General features: G+C 46.7%; 1 protein-coding gene across 27 annotated transcripts in view; it reads left to right on the plus strand.

Annotated features, from left to right (window-relative positions):
- nrxn1a (neurexin 1a) overlaps window positions 1-23,305 on the plus strand; it is a 216,175-nt gene that overhangs the window by 125,326 nt on the left and 67,544 nt on the right. For 14 of the 27 annotated variants that reach the window (XM_036526921.1, XM_036526938.1, XM_036526989.1 and 11 more), the window contains one exon: window positions 3,863-3,982. In XM_036526921.1, the coding sequence (XP_036382814.1) occupies window positions 3,863-3,982 (120 nt within the window). Of the gene's footprint in view, window positions 1-1,961; window positions 1,989-3,862; window positions 3,983-11,314; window positions 11,592-23,305 lie in introns of those variants that run through there. The other 13 variants (XM_036526873.1, XM_036526893.1, XM_036526981.1 and 10 more) reach the window with 4 other exon arrangements.

Below are 23,305 nucleotides of genomic sequence, written 5' to 3' on the forward strand. Positions count from 1 at the left end.
GCAGAGCTCTCTGCCTCCTTGTGCCCCAAATCCCACCCCCCTCCAAAAAAACCCAACAATCTTTAGTGTTTCTCTATACGCCTTGCAGATGATCAACACGGATGTGTACAACATACATTTTTTATGCATTGGTGCATTTATTTTGTTTCATTTTATCATATTAATTATTCCATTAACTGATTTCTTTGTGACGCTTGTTGGAGGTTAGCTGATGCATCTTTGCTGGTCAGCGGGTGAGCCGAATTCACAGGGTGTTTGCTGTACAGCGTTTTTAAGTTTTTTAGTGCCCTGAATGTTGACTTCTTGTTTTCATAAACATTTGCATTTGTGTCAGAGAGATTGAACCCGTATATTTAAGGATATGCCCTATGGGATCCAGTATAATTTACCCGTTGCCTCTTTCAGTATGTTTTTAACTTAATAACATAGTTGTTTCACTAAAAATAACACAGAGCTGATGATATTTCTGCTGTTGGTGGTACGTTGCTAGGAGACCCTCAGCCGTGTAAGGCAGAGAGATCACTGCTCCTGCTGGTTAGAGCTAGTGCATTTTTAATGTTTTTAATGCGTCCAAATTACAGAGAACTTCTCATTTATACTCGACGAGTGCCAATGGAGGGTTAACCCTCTTTTTACTGCAAAGCAAGCTTTCAAAGCAATGCTTACATTCCAGAACAGTGGCAGGTATTAAGCAACATTCAGATCCTACTCTTAGCTTGCCGATCTAAGTAGCACCACAAGAGGTCAATTCAGAGCTGATGAAGTTTAGCTAATTAGCTAACTTTGCGCACAGCTGGTCTAGACGTAGCGTTACGGTAAGCAGGCCTGGTGCTGATTGAAGCTCAGCTCGTTAGCGCTCTGTACTGTTCCCTGGCATTCCGTTGCCACGGCAATTCGCTGTCTTGGTCCCCAGCGCACAGATCATTCACGAGGCGATGCTGCAGGGGTGTTCACAGGGAGGAAAAGACGCCCCTCGGAAACAAAGTCTTTTTAAGGAGGAGACCATCTGGCAGGGCGATCTGCTCACTTCGTTACTCTTGTTTAGACCTCTTTGTGCCTCGTGAAACACTGGCTTCGGAGAAGTTCCGATCGTCTGAGCAGCAGACACAGAAAAGCAGACAGGTTTGGAGCGTAGGATACTGTGACGGAGCGACATTGGCTCCGTCACAGATATTTATTTACCTCTCAGTCTGGAAAGAAGCGTCTTACTTCAGGTACACCATGTTATGACAATTCTTCCTGGGGCCGGTGCTTAGCTGTGATAAGATGACCTTTCTGAGCCAAAGTCCAGTCACAATGGCAGAACCTCTCCATCATTCTGTGTTTCCCCACCCTTGGCCTGAGGTAAATAACCAAACTCTGACCAAACTGTACATGCACTGGGAAGACCTAACGTAGACCACATGACCACATGACTGTTTCCAGACGGAGGTGATTGCACACCTGTTGTCTGCCGGGTCAGCCGGCCGCTCCATCTCCTGTTATCAGTCAACACGCTGACAGGAAGTGGGCGGTCTGGCGTCCCCATTCCCTCTGGGTAATGCAAAGGATAAGGCTATCTGCTCTTCACCAAATCTCGCTTACTGGCCTCCCTCCTCTTCCTCCTAAACTTTTAGCAGCCCCCTGCTTTAGGTCCAAACCTATCCAGTCTCCCTGCATTTAATTACCCAACATTCTCTCTGTTCTGTTCACTCAAAGGCATGTCTGTCTCCTGTAATTCTCTCTGTTTCTCCTCCTATCTCTCTCTCTTTCTTCTCTCTCTCTGTTTCTCCCTCTCTCTCTCTGTCTCTCTCTCTCTCTCTCTCTCTCTCTTTCTCTCTTCTCTCACTCTCTCTCTTTCTCTGTTTCACCTCTCTCATTCTCTCTCTGTATGTGTTTGATTTAAAACGACTGTCATTTCAATGCTTTTACTAACATTTGATATATTTTGCTTTTTTTCCTTTCATTTGGCTGAACAAAAGTTGCATTGATGAAAGCTGACTTGCAAGGTACATAGACCTGTTTATCTGAACCAAGTCTCAGAGCCTGCTTATGCCAACCCCCCCCCCCCCCCCCCCTTCAGTTTAACTTCAGCCCTGTATGGTAGATCACGACACCTGCACTGTCAGTGAGTGACACGGGCCATAGAGGATACAAGCATTCTGCGGTCTTGTATTTGTTGACTATGGCCCTGTTTCTTCTGGCATCTTGTGGCAGTCACCTGCTTTTAGTTTGATCTCCAGAGTTGTTCACCTCACATGTACCCCCCCTCCCTCGTGTGTCTTTCTGAAAGCATGCCTCTCTGAATTTGCCCCCTACTGACTAGTAGCTGTTCACTGCATGCCTACTGTGACCTGCCCTGCTTGGGGGAAAAAGTATATATAAGTAATAAATAATATATCAGGTGTCCTCCTACACAGCTCGGATGTTTCATGTTACATGTGTGGAAACAGAGACTGTTCTGCTGTGAATCAGTGTCCGCAGGCGCGAAAATGACTTAAATCTATTCTCAGGGAGAATAAAGCTGCGTTAGACTGTGAGGAAATAGAAGTTGGGCTGCACAGGAGAGACGGGATTATAACACGGTTTCCGTCTGAGTGAGTCAAACAGCCGGGAGGAACCTGACTCCAGCCCCGTCTCGTCTCGTGTGATGTGGAGTGCGCTCCGAGGTCTCCACAGGGGGTTTCCGAGAGCAGCCCTCCTCTGGAAAGAATCACAGGGAAAAAAAAATCAATGCATTTAGGCTAAAACGGGGGTCTCCTGGGACGAGTGTGCAGGGCTAGGATGGGATATGGGTCAGGGTTAGGGTTAGGGTTATGTATGCCTGTATGTAAAACAGCAGCGAATGACCCTGCACTGTCCCAGGGGAGTGATCAGAAGATTTTTTTTTTTATCAGTGTCAGATTACATCTGATAACATATCTGCGAACACGTTCACTTATCCTTTCTCTAAATAACAAAAACTCCCTTTTATCCCACAGGCGATTCTCCCCAGAGAGCTGTTTTTAAGATTTCATTTATTCATTGTTTTGGAGGATTAAATGATTCGTGAAAACAGTATTCACTCCTGAGGCAGTAGTGGTACCTATTCATGTTAAAGTAGAATTAATTAAAATAAACAATTAACATTCATTGCAGTGCCTGTGATGAAGTAAATATATGTCACCCCTTAGAAATGACTTTAGGACAGGTTCTACTGAAATAAGTCCAGCGAATGAATGCTTTACAGCATTATTTTCAATCCATATTCGTAAAACATTTATAAGGGGTCAGTGGCCTCTGCCTGAGGTCAGCCAAAACAATAAATTAATGTTTGCACCATCTAGTGGCTAGTCAGGGTGACATTGATTTTTACAGGTGAGGTCAGTGAGGGATGCCCTGATGCACTGAGTGAACACTAGCTGTTGAAGGCATGCTGGGGTGTTGGAGGACTGCGTTCCTTGTGCTTCAGCATCACAATGCCAGAATAAATCCCACAATGCTTGTGCATGCTGCACAACTATTCCAAATCAGTGTGCAGTAGGAAAAATAAATGTACTAATAAATCAAATAAATTCGACCCCCTGCACACCTGTGTAGCGCACTGCATGGTTTGTGGGGTGAACCTCTCCACACCTCATTTAATAGTCTCACTGATCAAACTTTAGTCTGTAAGACCCCAGTCTGTTAATTATATTCTGTAGCAGAATTTATGGGAGAAACTGACAGAAATGTGGAACCTGTGGAACTGTGTGTAGGCGGGGCCAGTTTAGGAAATGGGTGGGGGTTCCAGAAAGACAGAACAACGTGATTGGGCTAGATTGAAGAGAGGAGCAAGTTATTGGGTGACTGGAGTGAAAAGGTGGGGCAAATGGTCTGATTGACATTGCTTTCTCCCTCTCAGGCCCCAGCACCACCTGCCAGGAGGACTCCTGCTCCAATCAGGGTGTGTGCCTGCAGCAGTGGGAGGGCTTTAGCTGTGACTGCAGCATGACGTCATTCGGTGGGCCTCTCTGCAACGATGGTGAGTGGCGCGACAGCCTGACTTCCTGTTTCCCGTTTTTCTGCCTCGCTCTGGCTCAGCATTCTGGGCAGATGGGCTACACCGAGACCATTCTCTGCAGATGTACAGATCATCTGGACCACTCAGATCATCTGTCAACCAATCCACCGTCCATAACGACCTGTGCAGCTCACACAGACACGCACATAGACACACATACACATATATATTTTTTAAACACTATGTGGCTAATTTTGTGTGTATTGTGTGTAAAATTGTGTATTGTGTGTAAAACACCATCAGTTCCATCGGCAAAGTTCAGGCCCAAGCATAACAGCTGGCAGATTGCGTTCTACCTTAAATCTCGAGGAGTTATTCTCGTCTCTCCATTCCGACATCCAGGAACACTGGAGCGTCCTTCCACACTGATATAAAAATGTGTGCGTAACCTTCCTGTGTGCAGTTTAAACTGTTTCTCTGGCTCACGTGATCATTGTGCAACTGTTTGTACTTCGTATGAAACCCCTCTGCCGAGCCACTGTCCAGCAGAATTAGCATCAGGGTATTAGGTATGATCTCAATCATTGTTCAGTTAAAACGGCCTTACCACCCAAGGGTACAACAGCAGTGTCCTAGCAGGGAATCGAACCAGCAACCTGGCTGTCCTGTATGCTGTCCTCTGCGTCCTGTACGGTAGGCAGTTGCAGCCCAAGAAGGAATACGGCACACCATCACCTCTGTTGTTTAGTGGGATTTGATTTTAAGAACTCTCACAGTGGTGTGAGCGGTTTTTTTTTCCTTCATGAGAGAGGAAAACAGTTAAAGAGAGAGCGAGTGTTTGAGAGAGACAGATCAAAGCGAAACGCTGGCAAGCGTAACAATTTACCTGTCAGTGCGATTCAGAAACTTCCCTCTTTCAGCATTTGCATAATAATGACTGTTACTGGGGCGGCGTCATGCGCTGAGGAGTTGATAAACACATGCGTGGGTTTAGTTAACGGACTGATCGCCCGCAGTACAGAGAGAGAGAAGTATTGCTGCGTTCAGAGGTCTTTCTGCAGATATACCACCAGGGGTCAGAAGAGAGCCCTGCTCGGCTAAAGCGCATTTGAAACAGTGATACTTCTCTCCTGTGTGTATTTATTTTATTTCATGTTATTTGTGGCTCTGTGTTTTGTTAGATATGGGCAGTCAGGAGCTGGGAGGTGCTGGTGGTCTCATAAGCTGTGCTCTCCCACTGCTCTCGCTGTGAGCTCTGATATTTCTATGAGTCATCATAAGTGTTGCATGTTTGAAGCATGTGGCACTAGGGGCAGAATGTACTTCCAGATGCCCCCCTACCACTTCCACTTCCCCGCTGACGTAGGCAGCGATTGGACAGTCCACCTTGTTCGGAGATAAATAGAGAGGGAGCGCCAGGGGTCGGGAGCTAATTTAGCCATGTTTATCTCCCACTTCAGTAGGTCCGGCTGGGTGGGGTGGGGTCCTGACCTCTAGCCTTCAGTGGGAACCACAGGGCTGTGCGTCTTAATGAGAGAACCTGTCTTCTCTTGCTGCGAATACGATGGGATCAAACTGTTGAATATGGGCTTATTTCAGCATTAGTGTATGTGCATGCGTGCTTGCAAGTATGAGTGTGTGGGTTTAGGTGTGTGTGTGTTTTGCGCGTCTGCACTCTCACATTAATGTTTCCAAAGCTGAAGCCTGTATTACCAGTCCTGCTGCATACAGGACCAATCCCATATCAGTATTATAGAGCATCAGCTCTCTTGACTGTATCTCAGCCATCATAAGGCAAGTATGTTAGAGTCCATTGTCTATCAGAAAGAATGACCAGCAGCTGAGAATCATCGCCAGCAGGCTCCTAGCATTATACACAACAACTGTGAACTTTGGTTCAGTTGCAGAGTGCTTGCAGGGCAAGGGGTGTCTGCTGTGAGATGTGGCCGCTGTTCAGATCATCCCGCTGAGGGGCAGCTGATTGGCAGGATGAAGTGGACTCTGTAGATGGTTGGAGCGCCTGTTATTGTTTGAGGCATAGTCTGCGCTCGGGTTTAAAGGAGTGCCAGTGACCCCCCCCCCCCCCAACACCCCTCCACCCCCTGTCTTCCATGCTGTGCCAGAGGACCAGCAGCCTGGGGATAACACTCACGTTCAGTTTTTATGTGTGTGTGTGTGTGTGTGTGTGAGTATGTGAGTGTTTATGTGTGTGTGTATGTGTGAGTATGTGAGTGTTTATGTGTGTGTGTGTGTGTGTGAGTATGTGAGTTTTTATGTGTGTGTGTGTGTGTGTGTGTGAGTATGTGAGTGTTTATGTGTGTGTATGTGTGTGTGTGTGTGTGTGTGTGAGTATGTGAGTGTTTATGTGTGTGTATGTGTGTGTGTGTGTGAGTATGTGAGTGTTTGTGTGTGTGTGTGTGTGTGTGAGTATGTGAGTGTTTATGTGTGTGTGTGTGTGTGTGTGTGAGTATGTGAGTTTTTATGTGTGTGTGTGTGTTTGTGTGAGTGTTTATGTGTGTGTATGTGTGTGTGTGTGTGTGAGTATGTGAGTGTTTATGTGTGTGTCCCTGCCCCAATTTCTATTTTTTGTGTGTATCTGAAAGTTTTTATTAGTCCTGGTGAAGGGATACTTGGTGGTGTGTGAGAGTAATTGGAGGTGTCCGGGGGCAGTTGTGTGTGGGGGCAGTGGAGCTATGGGGTATTTGGGGTCAACTGGTGTTGTGTGGGGGCAGTCGGACATGAATCTGAGAAGGCTGGGGTGCGGAAGTCAGAGGTGTCCTCTGTTTGGACTGAACAGATCAATAAGCGCACAGAGGGCTGCTTTGCGCTGCTCTTCTTTTTCTCTGTCATTTCCAGCAACATGGCTGCAGGCAGCCCCAGTCCTGCGCTGTACAGCAGCAGCAGCCTCACATCCTCTCTGATGGAGGAAATAAACAGCCAGCATCTTTCCAATTGTCTCACTCAGCCTGCCTGAGGGAGACAATTCCCTTTTCCCTCAGTTTCAGTGTGTGTGTGTGTGTGTGTGTGTGTCTGTGGGCATGTACACATGCAGAAGTGAATAATCCCGCAATTCATGTCCCTCTTAATATAATCAGTGTAAGATAATATAATGTGTAATGAATGTAATAAAATACCATTCAAACACACACAGGGACTGGCAAACACAGCACAAACACACAGATTCAGATTCACTATGCATCATCACTACGCAGTCTGTTCATTCTGCTCTTATGATAAATGCATTGTTCTTAGTTTTATTAAAATATGTACGTTTAAAAGTCTGAGGCTGGAGATAAATTGAAAAGGGCTTACGCATTGTTTGATGATAACATCCGTCTTTGCAGGCGTGTAAATAGGGTTGGTAAGAGAAGGATCAGAGATGGAATCTGATAAGCCGTTTTGTGCTGGCGAAGGTTCCCGCACAGAGGAGAGCTTAGTCCCGTTTTCCCTCTTTCTCTCTCTCTCTTATTTCCGCAAAGTGATGCATTATCTTTAATTAGCTCTCCCCGCTATCAGCCCTCTCGTTTCTTCATTGAAAAAGTCAATATTGTATAATTGTATCTGGGGCTGCGTGCGGTGTAGTCGCATCAGCAGAGGAAAGCGTATTACCTCAGTCTGATGTGTGTTCCCCAGAGTGACGGATGGAGGGAGAGAGAGAGGAGAAATAAAGGAGAGGGACAGGGAGACAGAGAGAAGAGGGACAGGCATACAGAGAAGAAGAGGGTGTCCTGCTGTCACCTGCTGAGCAGAGCCTAAAGCAGGATCTGGATTCTGCTTGGGCAGGACTGTCAGAACCGGGGCCCGACAGAGCATTTAAAACAGACACAATTTTTGACCGTCCAAAAAGAGCCCGTAAGCAAACACGTGTCTGGATCAATTACAGGCAACGCTGGCCTGGAACAACACACCACGGATTATACTTACCTCAGTCACCTTAGTCTGCTTAAAGGAAGTTTTATGTATTGAAAAAGTACTCTTAAAAATTCTTAAAAATATGAAGTCAGGATACCGTCTTTTAAAAGCCTTCTCAGTTATGGCCAAATAGTGCATGCAAGGCATAATCAGGCCAGGTTCTATTGATTCTAAACAGTCAAATAAAAGTACAAAAATTCTAGAAGAAAATCCTCAAATCACACTACATTTCCAAGGCCCTATGAACTTAAGAAATAAACCCAAAAAGATCAGTCCTCGGTCAGCAGGTACTGAAACTCGCTAAATCGATAGCCCAGACTCAGCTAGCTGTTTAACTGTCACAAATCAGAAGAGCCCAGATATTGAACAAACAATCAACTGTGAAAATGAAACCACAACAGACTTAAAAAATGGCTGACCCTGCAACGACCATGCAGACTAGCAGTGTGTTTGTACTGTCAGGTGTGCACACACACATCTGTACAGCTATAGTGGGGCTATAGTTTAACTCCAGACCAGCTTTTTATATACTGTAGATACATATATATACTGATGCGTATATATATATATATATATATATATATATACACATACATGCATGTACATGCATGTACATAAACAGTACAGATAAATGCCATTCCTCATATCCTGCCCTCTCTTGCCTTTTGAGGAAAATCTGTCATATGCATCTAAGTCATACATTGATTGAGACTTTATGAACAGTCTTATTGTTTCATGATAAAATATGTTGTGAGTAAACATGGTTATGTCTCGAATCTGCAGCTTTTGTTATAGCTGTTTTTTGTAAGCTTTTTTTCCGTTTTACATGTACAACCCCTTACTCATGGGATTTTAACATCGTTCATTTCCATTTTTATGGCAAAACATGAATGTGTCTGTGTGTGCCTCTATATATGCTTGTCTCTAGTTGAGTGTTGAGTGAATACAGAAGCATATATGATGAGGTCTTTGATAATTTGTTTGGCTGTTTTCTGGTTTTCCTCAGAGCCTGCAATGGCGTACAGTAAAAATAGAACACAGGAAAATGACTAAAACATTAGTAACGATAGGGGATTTGAATTGAACATGAAGGGGGATGTCCAAGCTCATTCTCTGTAGAGATGATCCTATTGTTCTCAAACTACATATGCATTGACTGAGAACCACCACCTGGGGGCGCCCAAGTAACAGCCTGTTGGAAGGGGAGTGTTTTCGTTAAAATCGTCTTGCTTGGGTCTGGAGAATCTGAATTTGTATTTCAGGAAAGGGGTTTTGCGGGATTGTTTCCGTTAAATTGGAGGATTAACAGAAAGGGGGATTTTTGGGTCAGTTGTTGAACAGGTAGGAGACCTTGAAGACCCTGATGCAGAGATCTCCCTGTCCCTTCTCACCTTCTCACGATTCCTCCTCAGCTGACTGCTTCTCACCTGAGCCAAACTGAGCCACAGTCCCTCCTTTCAGTCCAGATTCTCTGCATTTTCTCAGACTCCTATATCCTTTCCTTTCTTCCCTTCTTTTTCATTCCCTTCCTGGCCTTTCTTCTCCTTCTTCTTTTTTATGCATACAACTGGGGTGGACAGACACGTTGTGAACTTTGACCTGGGGGGAGAAGCCACACGCCCCCTCTACTCAGTCAGGAATGAAGAGTGTTTCGCGCTGGCCTCGGGCGGTCTCTCTGAGGAAAAGCCTCTACTCCTCTGTAGCATGGCTGACTCTTCTCTCTCCATGGCCACCAGCTTAGAGTCTGCAGCAGCGTCTCTCTAACCGTCTCTTCTGTATGGTTATAGCTGGCAGAATTCCTCTGTGGTTCCTGAGGCGATACGCTTTTGTAAATGGATTGCCTCACGCCCCCCTTCATCTCCTCCCCACACACGCACACACACATGCACATGCACACATGTGTGTGTGCATTGACTGAATCAGCTCCGCTTTTTTGCTCTCTTTGTTCTCCGGCCTCAGGTGTGAAACAGGTGCGGCAGGGTGCGCTCGCTCTCCCTCTCCCCACACCTGCGCCGAGGGCCGCCTCCTCGGCAGGGCGCCAATCACAGGCAGAAGGAGGACTCCGAGGCTCCACTTTGCGTTTTTTAAACCTTTCATTCCGTCCTTTCTTTGGCAAAGTGTCCCTTCCATCAAAAGGCCACGATTGTGGGCTTAGAGACAGAAACGGGGTGAGGCATTCTGCTTCTCTCTGCTCCTGCCCCCCTCTGCACCACGGGGCTGTCCCAATCCGTCTGCAGCTTAGCCCCGAGCAGGAGGACAGGGGGGCGGAGAGGGAGTACCTCCACACACATACACACACACAGAGCGAGAGAGAGAGAGAAGGGGAGGGGGGGAGGAGGAGGGAAAGGGGGGCGCAGAGAGAGAGAGCGAGAGGAGGAAGCCCAGCCTCGCTCTCTCACTCCGCTGCCGTCTCTCAGTTCCTTTTACTCTCCAGCTTTGCTCGGCAGAGCACGGCAGAGAAAAAGGGAGAGAGAGAGGAGGAAGAACTGTAGAGAGAGAGAAAGAGACACAGAGAGATGGGGTCATTGCTCACCCCTTGCTCCTAAATTCTTCCAGAGAAGCTCTTTTCCTTTCAGTGAGCCGCGCTCCGGCTCTGAGCACTCTCCGTGGATCTGCGTAGTTCCCTCCCCTTTCTCCTTGGTGCCTCGGGCTGGACCTGGCTCTCCAGTGTTCCTGCCGACGGTCTGGGGACGCCCCGGTTGGGATGGGGGTCACAGGACAGAAGAGGGAGCGGAGCTGATCTCAACCTGCAGGTGTGAACGCCACCCTCCCCCTGCACACACACACACCTCCTCCTCCTCCTCCTCCTCCCTCCAGCTCTGATAGGATGGAAATGAGGCTCGGTCTCCCATGGATTGTGGAAGTGGTTTAAAACGAGGAGGAAACAAGACACTTCAGGGGCAGTGACCGCTCCTCCTGCACCTCCTGCTTCTCCTGCACCTCCTGTTCTCCACTCCTTTCCGTCCGGCCTCCATCCTTTGGAGTAAAGCCTGTCTGTGGGATATCTCTTTCTGACAATCTGCTTTTTGTTTGTCTGGAGCTGCTGGTTCACCAGCACGGGGACTTCGGCAGAGGGGACAGGACTGGATCACTGCCTCTCTCACTCTCCGTGTGTCTGCACGTGTCCTGCTTTTGTGGTGCTTTGTGTGTGTGTGTGTGTGCGTGTGTGTGTGTGTGCGCGTGTGTGTGTGAAGTGGTGATTACTCGTATGATCTGGCTTCTGTGATGTCACGGTGGATTTCCTAACGGAGCGTTTCAGAGCGCCTGATTGCTGTTCCTCTTCTTCGCGACCCATCGTTCCCCACGTTGTGGATTGAGGGGCTTGTTTTTGGAATTACCGCATTTTTGGGGGATTTTTTTGGAGTGTTTTGACCTGTCAGTGGAGCAAGGAGCCGGGGAGGGGGTCGGGGGGGCGAGGAATGGGCTTCCCGGCACTGTGAGGTGCCTGAGCGGATCGACCTCTCACCACGTTCTCGCCCGGGGAAGATGCCCGGCGACAGAGTGGGTCTGCGCCCTCTCCGGGACCCCCCAGGCCTGGCGCTGGCCGCCCGTCTGGTGGCTTGGGCCCTCCCCCTGACTCTGGGCCTCCTGCTGGGGGTGGCACTGGGGGTGGCTGGGCTCGGGGACCAGCAGGGACACCCAACCTTGGGGATCAAGCCTCGTGACACGGCACCCGTGGCTATCCACAGATCACCTGTGTCCCTCAGGGCAGGGCATGGTGGGTACCTGTCTCATTTTACTCACAGAAACATACTTGCTTTGTTACATTGGTGTAATCCAGTTTTACCTGTGTGCCTCTCTCCTGTACTACTGTCATGGGTGTATATATATATCTTTCTGCCAGTATCTTATGAGTGTAAAGTACTGGTTTACACTCAGTCAAGTTTGTGAGGTGAGATTTTGTCGGTGTGAATGCCCTTGTGTGCATTTTGTGTGTGTGTGTATGTGTGTGTTTGAGCTGTGCTGGAGCGTGCGTGTGCACTGAAGTGTGTGTAGGTGTCTGTGTGTCTGTCTGAGTGTGTTTGAGGTGCGCTGGAGCGTGTATGTGCGGTGAAGTGTGTGTGTGCGTGTGACAGAGCTGTTCTGCTGCTGGTACTCTCTCCTCTCGGTGTCCAGGTGGATTATGGGGGATTTAGCAAGGTGAGCCTGTGAGTGCTGAGCCACTGAAAGGCAGGTTTACCTCTCTGCTGAGGAGGCAGGAGGGTAATTAGAGGACTTCTCCAGGGTTCCCCCCCTCCTCTCCCCCTCCCCCTCCCCCTCCCCTCCCACACCCATCCCCTCTCTCTGTGTCATCACGCGAGAGCCGACACCTCAGAAACACGTCCATCATGTACTGTGAGAATTTCCATCTAAACTCACACAATTCTATGCCGTTATTGCTTTTCACATCATCTCCAGTGCCTGTTGTCTCTTATCCCTAAACCCTAACCTCTGACCCTAACCCCTTAACCCTAACCTCCTTTCAAACAGGAAGGGAGGGGTTGTGACCTTTCACTGATTGCTACACGACCTGGCTGATTTAGAAGCATTATGTGATATTTATTTGCTCTGAAATAAACAAAACTTCAGACCATTAAATGTTGTCTTTTGGCAAAAGTGAATAAATTAAAGCCTCCATTAGCACTCCAAAATAACCTTTGATAAGCTGCCATGACTCTGTAGTAGGCAGAGCCCTGAACTCAGCTTTTAAGGAGGGGCCTTGTGTGAACACTGGCAGCCATGTCACAAACAGCTTGTCTTCCACTTCCTTTTTCAATGTGGCAGTTTATAATGTGGCCTCTGCTCTCCCCCTCCCAGCACGGAGCAGTCACCGACAGATTTCTTCTCCTCTCTCTCTCTCTCTAATGTAGTGGCTCACATTATATAATCTAAACTTAATGAATACAAATGACCTCACTTCCTGTCATAGTGCTGTCTCTTCCTGTAATTCCTGTCTGTGGGGTAGCCCAGATCAGCCAGCACAGCGAGCGAAAGAGCCGCCTTGGGCAGGGTCTGGAAATGTTGGATCAAAGAGAGAGGGTTCAGACACACCAAGTAGGAGTCTGTGCTGCCTTTGGTTATGTAACTAGCCTGTGTAAGCTCTTTGGTCCGAGTGAAACAAGCTGGGAGAGTGTGGAATTGACATGCATACACGCGCAAAACACATGCGCGCACACACACACACACACACACACACACACACACATACACTCACGTTCGCATGAACTGATGCACACAGGAGCACACACCCATCCATAACCTCACACATGTGAATGCACACAGACAAGCAGACGCACATGCATACACACTGTTGGATTTTGTTCTAATTTTAAAAGTAAACGAACCGGACCAAAAGCGCGCTTGGAGAAAAAGCTTTATTCGGCGATGGAATCCGGCAGCATCTCTGCCTGCGAAGCTTTAACTCAGGGAACTGTTACCGTGATCGGCCTTTTATACCATGAAACAAATGGCAACAAACAATAGGTTTTACACTGTTGCAGCATCAACCTATGTTCCCAATGCAAAGCGGGATCCTTTGATGCTGACCGCGTCTTTGTGTGGTGATGGTTGCCAATTGCCCACTCCCGGTTGTATGCTAGACTTGATGTCTGCTGCCTGCCTTAATCAATTGCTCTTGGCTCCAACTGTAGCGTGGCACCAAGGTGTGGAGCTTCCTTTGTAACTATGATAATAAGGCCATCAGGTTAACAGTTCTCTGATTCTGAACCATGTCTGGTCAGAAGTTAGAAACACTATAATCTTACAACACATATAAGCACACATGAATGCGCACATACAAACACAAAGAGAAAATACGCAGGTGTGGAAGAAGCATAAGGTGGCCATGTGGCCTAGTTTTTAGGCTTATAAGCAGAAAATTGGTTAGAGGAGAGTTATATTCATAAGGCTGGTTTTAAGCAGGTTATATCCATAAGAAGGTTTTAAGGAGGTTATACCTATAAGGCTGGTTTTAAAAAGTGGTGTTTTAATTCAGGGCTGTCAGTGAAAAACAATGACTTCTTTACTGAAGTTTCCTATAGCCGAACGTGGATATACCATTGACCTAAATTACTTTAGCAAGTATGTGCTGTAAGTATCCAGCTGTAGGAATGGACAATGTGAAGAACAAGAGGCTGTTGAGAGAGATTATTAATTCTACTAATTAGTTTCTCTTGACAATTGAAATTTCAACACAAGAACATTTTATTTCTAACCCTCTTATGCCTTTTACACTCTAAGCAGAAAGACTCACGAAAGTGCTATATACACGCTACACTATACGCAGAATGACCTATAGGCCTATATACCTAAGTGCTATATACACACTCTGCACTGTAGGCAGAAAGAGAACTGGGCTGAACTTCTTAAGCTCTTATATGCTTAAATAAAAGGGTGAGCTCTGTAAGTTGCTATTGATGAAGGAGTTTGCAGAGTTAAATCTGTAATCGGCTGTAATGCTCCCCACCTCCATAATGGCGTCACCGTGTTACTCTCCTGAGCGCAGGGTTTTACCTGTCTCTGGAGGGCGGCTCTCCCCCCTCCCCCTCTGGCTCTGCTCCTGTGAGGTCACCCCTAAAGCAGCCGCATAACCATGGTAACACATTCAGTCAAGATGTTAGCTTAGATAATGGACCGTGGATGTTACCCGTAGAGAGAATGGGTGGTATACAAAGACCTGAGCGAGGTGTAGAATCCATCCACCAGGTACTAATTAATTACAAAAATACAGCAAAAACATGGATATAGGGTTGACCTGAGACCTGAACCACCTGCAGGTCCAGTGAGTCATTTCTCCACACTGGCACAGGTTTGAGAGAGAGAGAGAGCTCCACCTCCCACCCTACAGGGGCTCGCCTCAGTGAAGCCTCAGTCTCCTTTGCTTTCAGTTCAGTTCAGTTCAGTTCAGTTCAGTCCAGTTAAATTCAGTTTAGTTCAGTTCAGTGAGACTGAATTCGGTTCAGCAACGCTTTATTGGCAGGATAAACCAATGCAATATTGGCAAAATTTCGTATGTAATTTAGTGTAACTATGAAAGCATAGATCACAAACATATTCATGATAAATACATACGTAGCAAATGGCTGAGAAACAATTGCGTAACTGTTGCTAAACAAAGAAACTTACTGTAAGAGTAATCTGAGCAAATCAAGCCCTTTCTGCTCCTGTTATACAAAGTGCTGACTGTGCATCCCTGAGGCAGTGACATGTGGCCAAGCATGCAATCAGCCAATGAGACTGTTGTAGCCTGTTGTTATATCTGGGATCCATCTGGGATCTGGCTTGTTATATCTGGGATCTATCTGTTGTTTACATTTTTGACAGTAATCCCTCCGTGTATTAGTGCATTTTGGGGAAGGATAACAAAGCATGAATCTCTGCCTCAGTCACCTGCCCTTCCTGATGGCTGCACATGAGTTCTTCTCTTTGAAGATGTCTTTCTTCTGTTTTCGACTGCGAAGCTGTGGTCACTGAGGTGGTCTCTCCCTTCTTTCTTTCTTTCTCCCTCTTTATCCCCTTTTCTTTCCCCCACCAACCCCACCTTTCTCTCCCCCCTCTCTTCTTCTCCTGCCTCCCTTCTCTCTCTCTCTACCTCTCGCTCTGTCTCTTTCTCCTTCTCTCCCTCACTCTCCCTGTCTTCCTTCCCCCCTCCTCCCCTCTGTCTCTCTCTCCCTCCCCCCCCCCCACCCCCAGCTGTCAGTGTCAGAGCTGAGCTCTGAGCGCGGGCCGGGCTGATGGGGGTTTGAGTGTGATTGGAGGAGACGTCCGTTTTCCGGTGAGCGGTGAAATGCCCGGTCAGTTTGCGGGTCAGCGCCCGACGCCGCCCGAGACAGAGCACGCTCACTCCCCCTCGCTGGGACAGCGTGTCACCACACAGTGGCGCTGTGACGGGGCTAGGGCGTGTACACGGTGACGGCAGCAGGCTCGTACAATCGCGGTCGGTGCAATGCTGCTGGTGGTGATGAGGCTTCCTGACACGCCCCCTTGGCCTAGCGGGCCAGCTGATTGGCCAGGAACAGCAAGTGGGGCCGGGGACAGGAGAAAACTTGTGATGTCAAGTTCCCTTCCATCATAGAAAGCTGGTGACATCGTCACCGTTCACCTCTTGCATTGAAATCTGGTGACATCATCACTGCAGCATGTGCTGATGTGATTGTGTGTGTGTTTGTGTGTGTGTGTGTGTGTGTGTGTGGTTGCGCGTTCATGTGTGTGTGTCTGTGGTTTGAGTGCGCAGAGAGTAGATTGTATTCTCATACAGTACATAGCCTGTGGTGTTGGGGGGGTTGTGTAGGACTGGAAAGTGTACACATTAAATTTCTGCCCATGAAAGCTGAACACTACCCCCCATCCACTCCCTCACCCCGCACCCTGTGCTACAACCCTGCAGCAGTCATTTTATACTTCCTCTCAATAACTCTCTACCTCTCTCCTCCCCCTCCCTCCCTCCCTCTTTCCCTTTCTCCTCTCTCTTTCTTTCTCTCCCCCCACCCGTCCCAGTCTTTATGTCCTTAAGCGAGAGGGCTAATTGAATCAGAGCGCAGTGTTTCAGTGGGCAGCTCCTGTATGCAGTGAGTCAGAGGGAGAGAGGGGGATTAACACTGTAATAAAGGCCAGTGTGCGCACGCCGTCCCCTGGGCTCCAATCAGAGGAGGAGGGCAGAGAGAGAGCCCAGCAAATCTCACACTATCCCACACGCGGGCCACGTGGAGAGCCAGAGACACGCGCGTGTTCAGATACACAACAAACACCGCACACACACTCGCATACTGTACACACACATGTACATGCACACATGCAGACACGCACATGCACACACACGCACACATACTGTATGTTAGGGATGGTAAAATTCACCGGCGTAAAAGTTCACGATGCGATTGCCCCGATTAAAAAAGTGTGCAGCGAATACAATTTGGGATGAACTCGGGGTGCATCGTTTCTAACATCTTTGCATCAGTAAAATCCAGTTTATTTACATATACTGTAATTATCAGTCAAAGCCCTATGCCTTTATTATTTAGAAATGTGACCAATAATTTTATATTTAGATTGATTCCTCCTCTCTAAACTGTTTCTCAAGCGCACTCTCTCGTCTCCACTGCTGTCAGTGGCCAATTCTCATCAAGTCTCTCGGCCAATTCTCGCACGAGCTGGAGGCGTGTCCAGGCGAGTCAAAGATTATCATGGAGGAGGAAGAGCTACACATTCCACCCAATTGCTACAAATCAAATGTTTGGCGACACTTCAGATTTTTCAAGAGAGACGGACAATAAATGAGATGCTTACTGAATTGCAGTACTAGAGAAACAAATATGTGAAGTAAAAATTTTAGTTAATTTATGATTTGCTGCCTGCTTAAGAAGAACCAAAGAAATAAAATCAAACTATCTGTACCATGCTGAATTGCATAGCATCATATTCTTTTGCATCTCATCGTATCGCGTTGAATCGCATTGTGTTGAATCACATCGTGTCGAATCGCACTGCATCGCAATAGGGGTGAATCATATCGTATTGCATTAGTAGTTGCTTCATATGTATCTTTAATGTATTGGATCGTTGGCAATGCATCGAGATGTGTATTACAGCGGCCTCAGTGAAAGAGATGCACATCCCTACTGTATGTACACGCACACACACACACGCACACACACACACACACACACACACACACACAGATACAGACACACACACATACACACACAACCTTAAGAGGACTGGCTTTCTGCATGAGTTAAGCTCAGTAATTACCTCTACTCCTGATCTCTTTCTCTCTTGTCACTTCAGTAATTAGAATTGCCCTTATTTATTTATTTATTTATTTATATGTATCTGTCTATTACTGCAGCACTTCACTTTGCTCATTGCAGTGCAGCACTTTATGAATGTTTGATAAACAACTCCAAGGACATAATATACTGATGATGCTCACGCACAACCTAACGTTTCTGAATAAAAACCACACACACATGCACAATCTCACACACACACACACACAAACACACACACACACACACAGACGCACACACACATATTTCTCCAGCACAGAAAATGCACATGGTGTAGATTACTGTGCTCCAGGACCCTACATGCTGTAACATTGCCACAGATGGACGCTTCCACATGAGGTGCCAAAGACAAAGAAATAAAGAGCCAGACTGGAAACTGACAGGGATGAGCTGGCTGTCCAAAGCCATCCGAGCTGCAGATAATCACAGCTATTACACAGCTGGGCAGAAGAGAGTGATGGCTTTTTAGCTTTATCACTTTAATTGAGATAATCAGGCCCCTTTATCTTCAGGTCCTTGCCATGAAGGATGGAGATGGGGGTGTGTGATTGACAGGGTGGTTTCCCAAGCAACGACCCACCCCTCTAACCTCTCCTCAGTTTTAGCGCCATCCTTTGCTCTGTTTTGTCCCTCCCTTTTCATTGCAATCTCACTGCCTCCTGTAAGAGCAGACTGTGGAGGCCAGTCTTTATGACAGTTGCCGTCAACACTTGACGTTGCTGAGGCAGCTTGGAGTTTGGAGTGTTAGTGTTGTGAGTAAGCCTGTAGGTTTCAGGCTCTTTCAGGCACTTTCCTCTCCTTGTGGGTACGCCTCAAACAAAAAGGGTTTTTTTAGTGAGGGATTTTATCAGAGGAGGAACGGAGGTGTCCTCCGTCCGAGGGTAATGGAATGGTGCTGTCCTGAAGACAGAGCGAACCGTGGGCTGGTATCGACGATGCCGTAAACACGCCTGTGTGGCCGGGCTTATTGAGCAGCTGCTGGATAACACAAATTCGGTGTGCTGTTCTGCAAATATGTGCATGCCATCCCTTCTGAAACATGCATTTAATGCGTCCTGTCTCCTGGATCACCTCGGATGCGAACGTCCGCCCAATAAAATGAATGAGTGTGCAACAGTAAAGCAAAGCATCTGTCGTCTTATGAGTGAGGACACGTCCCGTGTTGTACATCACACACTTCAGCAGCGAGGCGAGGGAGGGGGCTTTCATCGACCGACGGAGAGCTGGTTTCCCTCCGTCTGTAGTTAACGAAACAGAGCTGTCCTGGAGACCGAGTGCCTGGCTGGCCAGCTGCAAAGGCTGCTATCGACGTCTCCGTAAACCTGCCGATACTGCGCAAAATATTGTGCCGGTGGCGGGCAGGCGCTCTCCCCCCTCAAGGTTTTGATTTACTGTATGCTCTGTCCCCGCCAGCCCTAAACCCGCTCTCCACTGGAGGAGAAAGGGGAGGGGAGGGATCCATCACAGCCTTAGAAACAGGGGCGGGAGTAGAGTATTACACAGACCTGTGACCTCAGCTCTCTCAGAGAGAGAGAGAGAGAGAGAGAGAGAGAGAGAGAGAGAGAGAGAGAGAGAGAGAGAGAGAGAGAGAGAGAGAGAGAGAGAGAGAGAGAGAGAGAGAGAGACGTAGTGGCCTGCATGTAATAACCTCTCCTTAACCACTTCGTAGCGTAGTGGTTAAAGAGCAGGACTTGTAATTGAAAGGTTGCCGGTTCAATTCCTTGATGGGGCACTGTTGCTGTACCCAGAACTTAACCCAGAATTGCCTCTGTAAATATCTAGCTGGGTAAATGTATAACATTGTAAAAACCTGTAATTGATGTCAGTTGCTCTGGATAAGTGTTTGCTAAATGCCAATAATTTAATGTAAAAATTATGTTACTAATTAATTGACTGTTAATTGTTTCAAAGCAGTTAACTGTAAGAGATTGTAAATAGACAGTAAACAATCAATTACGTTTGTAGTTGTGCTTGTTGTGCAGCACCTTTGCCAGGGAGAGACTGCATTGTATTTAACCAGACCAACCAACTGAGGAACCTGAAATCAACAGATCCTTACATACTGTAAGAGATGCGCGCTTTGCTTTAAAAAATGAGTTTATTCTCTAAACCTGGGTGCTTCTTATCTGTTGACTACCTGCCACCTGTGTTTTAGCTAACTAATTAGAAAATGTGTGCTGAATTCATGGATAGTAATACATTCATCAGCTGATTTGTGAGGACATAAATAGGCTCTAAAATTGTAGTACATTGTAGTGTGGCCTTCTTTGGCCCCACGGTTTGTATTTGTAATATCAGTATTATGATCTGTGCCCAGTAGCCTGAGCTCACCTCTGTCCTAATTGCCAGAGAGGAAATTACAAGTTTTAACGAGTGAGGGCAGACCTTACCAATCTCATATCTCACATTGCATTTAATACCTCTCAGCAGGTGGGAGTGTCTCCCTGTAAAAACTCACCACTCATAAAGCACTGTGCTAAAAATCCCTTTATTAGCTTGTGCCTGAGTGACCGTTACTCAACACCTCTGCCACACCAATGGGCTCCACCGCCTGTGGTCCTGACGACCATGCAGTTACTCTGTAATTACAACGTAATTACACAGGGGCTGAGGACTCAATACACCAAACAGTACCCATTTGTGACCGCAGCAGCACTGCGGTCGGGCGTACATTTACGGTCATTCACTTTGGGGACCAGAGAGCCGTGAAGATGAGTGCATACAAGGACAGAGGAACAGCAGCACGAATATAAAAGTGTAGCACAGTGGTGGAGCATGGCCCATAACCGAAATGTTGCTGGTTCGATTCCCCGCTAGGGTGCTGATGTTGTACCGTTGTGCAAGATATTTAACCCACATTTACCTCAGTAAATATTCAGCTGTATACGTGGATAACATCTAAACACTGTAACCTGTGTAAGTCGCTCTGGGTAAGAGTGTCTGCTAAATGACAATAATTTAATGTAATGTAAGTCTGGGTTCAGTGAGCCACTGTAGAGAAGAAGGGTTTTCTGTCTGCGCTGTAAAGAAGTCCAGGGATTTTGCTGCTTCCTATTACATCGCATTTGATTTACACTGATTCATTTTTTAAATTCCGTCCATTTATACATGGGTATTCGGGCGGGTGAAGTTCCTCAGGTTGCAAGGTCCTATGCTACACTGCTGCCCCCTGGTTTAGGTCGTGATTGAGTTGTCGTGGTGCTCCTGTAATCATGTTGGTCCCGGCCTAAACCAGGCATCCTTTTTGCATGCTCAGTTACTCTAGCTTTAGTGCAGTGGCTGGCTGACTTGGTTACTGAAGGTGAGTTAGCTTTGATATTAAGGGGAACCTTAGAGGTCTGTGATCTGTGAGTGTGGAAGCCGTCTCCAGCAGGCCAAGTGGAGAGCTCTTTTCACGCTTGCATGTTAGCGTGCCTCGGGGTATAAGCACACCCTCGGAAAAGATGGGGGTGGGGGGGAGCAGAGAAAGAGAGGGACAGGTGTCACATTAGAGAGAGACGAATAAAAAAGAATGAATCATTTTCACAGCAGGTGGAAGCTGGAAGCTGGTCACATATTAAACACACCCCCCACCACAATCTCGCTCCTTTACTCCCTCACTGCCTCATTCCCTGCTCCCAGAGTTATTATGCTATTATTTGTTTATTTTTTTTAAGCTCGCTTGAGATAAGTTTAAAATAAATGCAGACATTTTCTTCTAAATGAAGAACGAATTGTTGTCTTTATTCTTTATTATTTTCTCCTGGGCAGAGGAGAAGTGAAATTCATTTCTCATTAGTTTTAGCAAACAGCCGGTTGTAGGTTTTATTCATTTATTCACTTTCTTTTAGTTTAATCGTTGGCTAGTGTTTGACTGAAAAGTTGGTTGAAACCAGTCAAAGTAAAAAGTATTTAGGCTCTCAGGCTTTCTCAGTGTGCGTCATGACTATGGCTGCAGTCTGTAATAATGAGGGCTTGCCCTGCGTAGTGCATGCCGAGGCTAATGTATCAAGGAAAGCACACTCCCTGCGCTGCTCAGAATTCACACTAATTTGCCGCAGGGCAAAGCCAGCTGCAGCCATTCAGAGGAACAAAGGAAGGGTCCAGAATGGTGTGTGTGTGTGTGTGTGTGTGTCTGCGTATGTATTCTCTGATTGGTTGAACTCAGCTTTTTTTTCCTCTTCCATCTTCTGAAAGATGAGTTTTCCATCTCATTGGTCATTGATGCCAACTCTGATAGATAGCACCTGCACCCAGTAACACTCAACTGGATCCCATCCCACCCGTCATTCACTTTAAAGATTTCTCCACACACAGATATCGTAATCCTAAAGATATTATTTCACGCGGTTCAACCACATCGATCCCTTTGAGTCATCTGAAACAGGATAGAGCCTGTCTTTTACTTATTGCAATAAATTTGTTTGATTCTTCCATTTTGTACAGAGAACACATATCCTTTTTTTCATCAGACTTACTTAAGTTAATATATCCCCTGGTAGGGAACAGAGATAGAGAATACCAAAGTCACAGCACACAGTGCTGAGGAACAGGAGGAGCTGCTCAGGAGGCAGCTCTCCCAGCATGCTCGCTGTCTCCATGGGCCTGTCATACGAGAAGAGACACCCTTCCTGCTCTGTCCTCCACATGGCTGCTAGAGATGGACCACTGTTATCCACGTAGGGCTGGATGTGGTGTCAGACTGGGGGCTGTATCTGACGTTTTATCCGACAAAGAACTTGCGGTTACATTGACACAGATCTTGCAGTTGTGTCTGAAAGAGGACTTACGGTTGAATCTGACAAAGAACCTGGATTTTTATCCAATAGAGAACTTGTGGTTTTATCTGATAGCGAGAATGGGGATGTCTGATAAAAATCTTGGGCTTGTGTGTAACTGAAAGTTGGAAGTTTGGTGAAGGGAGGAACACAGTGTTGACCCTTCAGTCCTGAGAGGGACAGACAGACAGACAGAGAGACACACTGACAGCAGAGCCAGGCCTGAGAGAGGACACACAGATATACTTAGAACCACAAAGAGGCGAGTCTGTTCAAGAGAAGAGCAAAGGCAGCTAGTGTTATAGTGTTTAGCGTTGTACTCTCCATCAGAGCTGTTTTTACTGCTTGGTACTTTTGCTGCATATCTGCTTTGGCATGACTATCCAGGCCTACTATATTGCCATTTTCCCCTTGTGTCCTTTAGCACTGCAGCATCCTTTTATGAGAAGTGTCTGTTTCCTCTAATACAGATTTATGTGTAGTGTCCATTCTGTATTATACATATTTATGTGCACAGTGTCATTGTTTTACACAGTAGGTGTTTATGTGCAGTTTTAAAGCACCACCCTGAATCAGAATGTCCTGAAAATGATTCAGTTTAGCATTGTTTCTGTATATTTTTACAGCGCTGTCCAGCCATCATAGTTTCATAACCAGTTCTTTGGTCCCATAATGTGGTTTAAGCAAGGACAGCAGTGTGTAGTAGTGGTAAGGAGCCTTATTATTACCATAAGGCTGCTGGTTCGATTTCCTGCTTGGACACTGCTGTTGTAGCCTTAGGCAAGGCACTTAACACAGAATTTCTTCAGTACATATCCAGCTGTGTAAATGGATAAAATTGTAACCTACATAAATTGCTCTGGATAAGAGCATCTGCCAAATGACAGTAATGTAATGTAAAAGCATTG

This window comes from Megalops cyprinoides, chromosome 1 (assembly GCF_013368585.1).
Source record: "Megalops cyprinoides isolate fMegCyp1 chromosome 1, fMegCyp1.pri, whole genome shotgun sequence".
NCBI lineage: Eukaryota > Metazoa > Chordata > Actinopteri > Elopiformes > Megalopidae > Megalops > Megalops cyprinoides.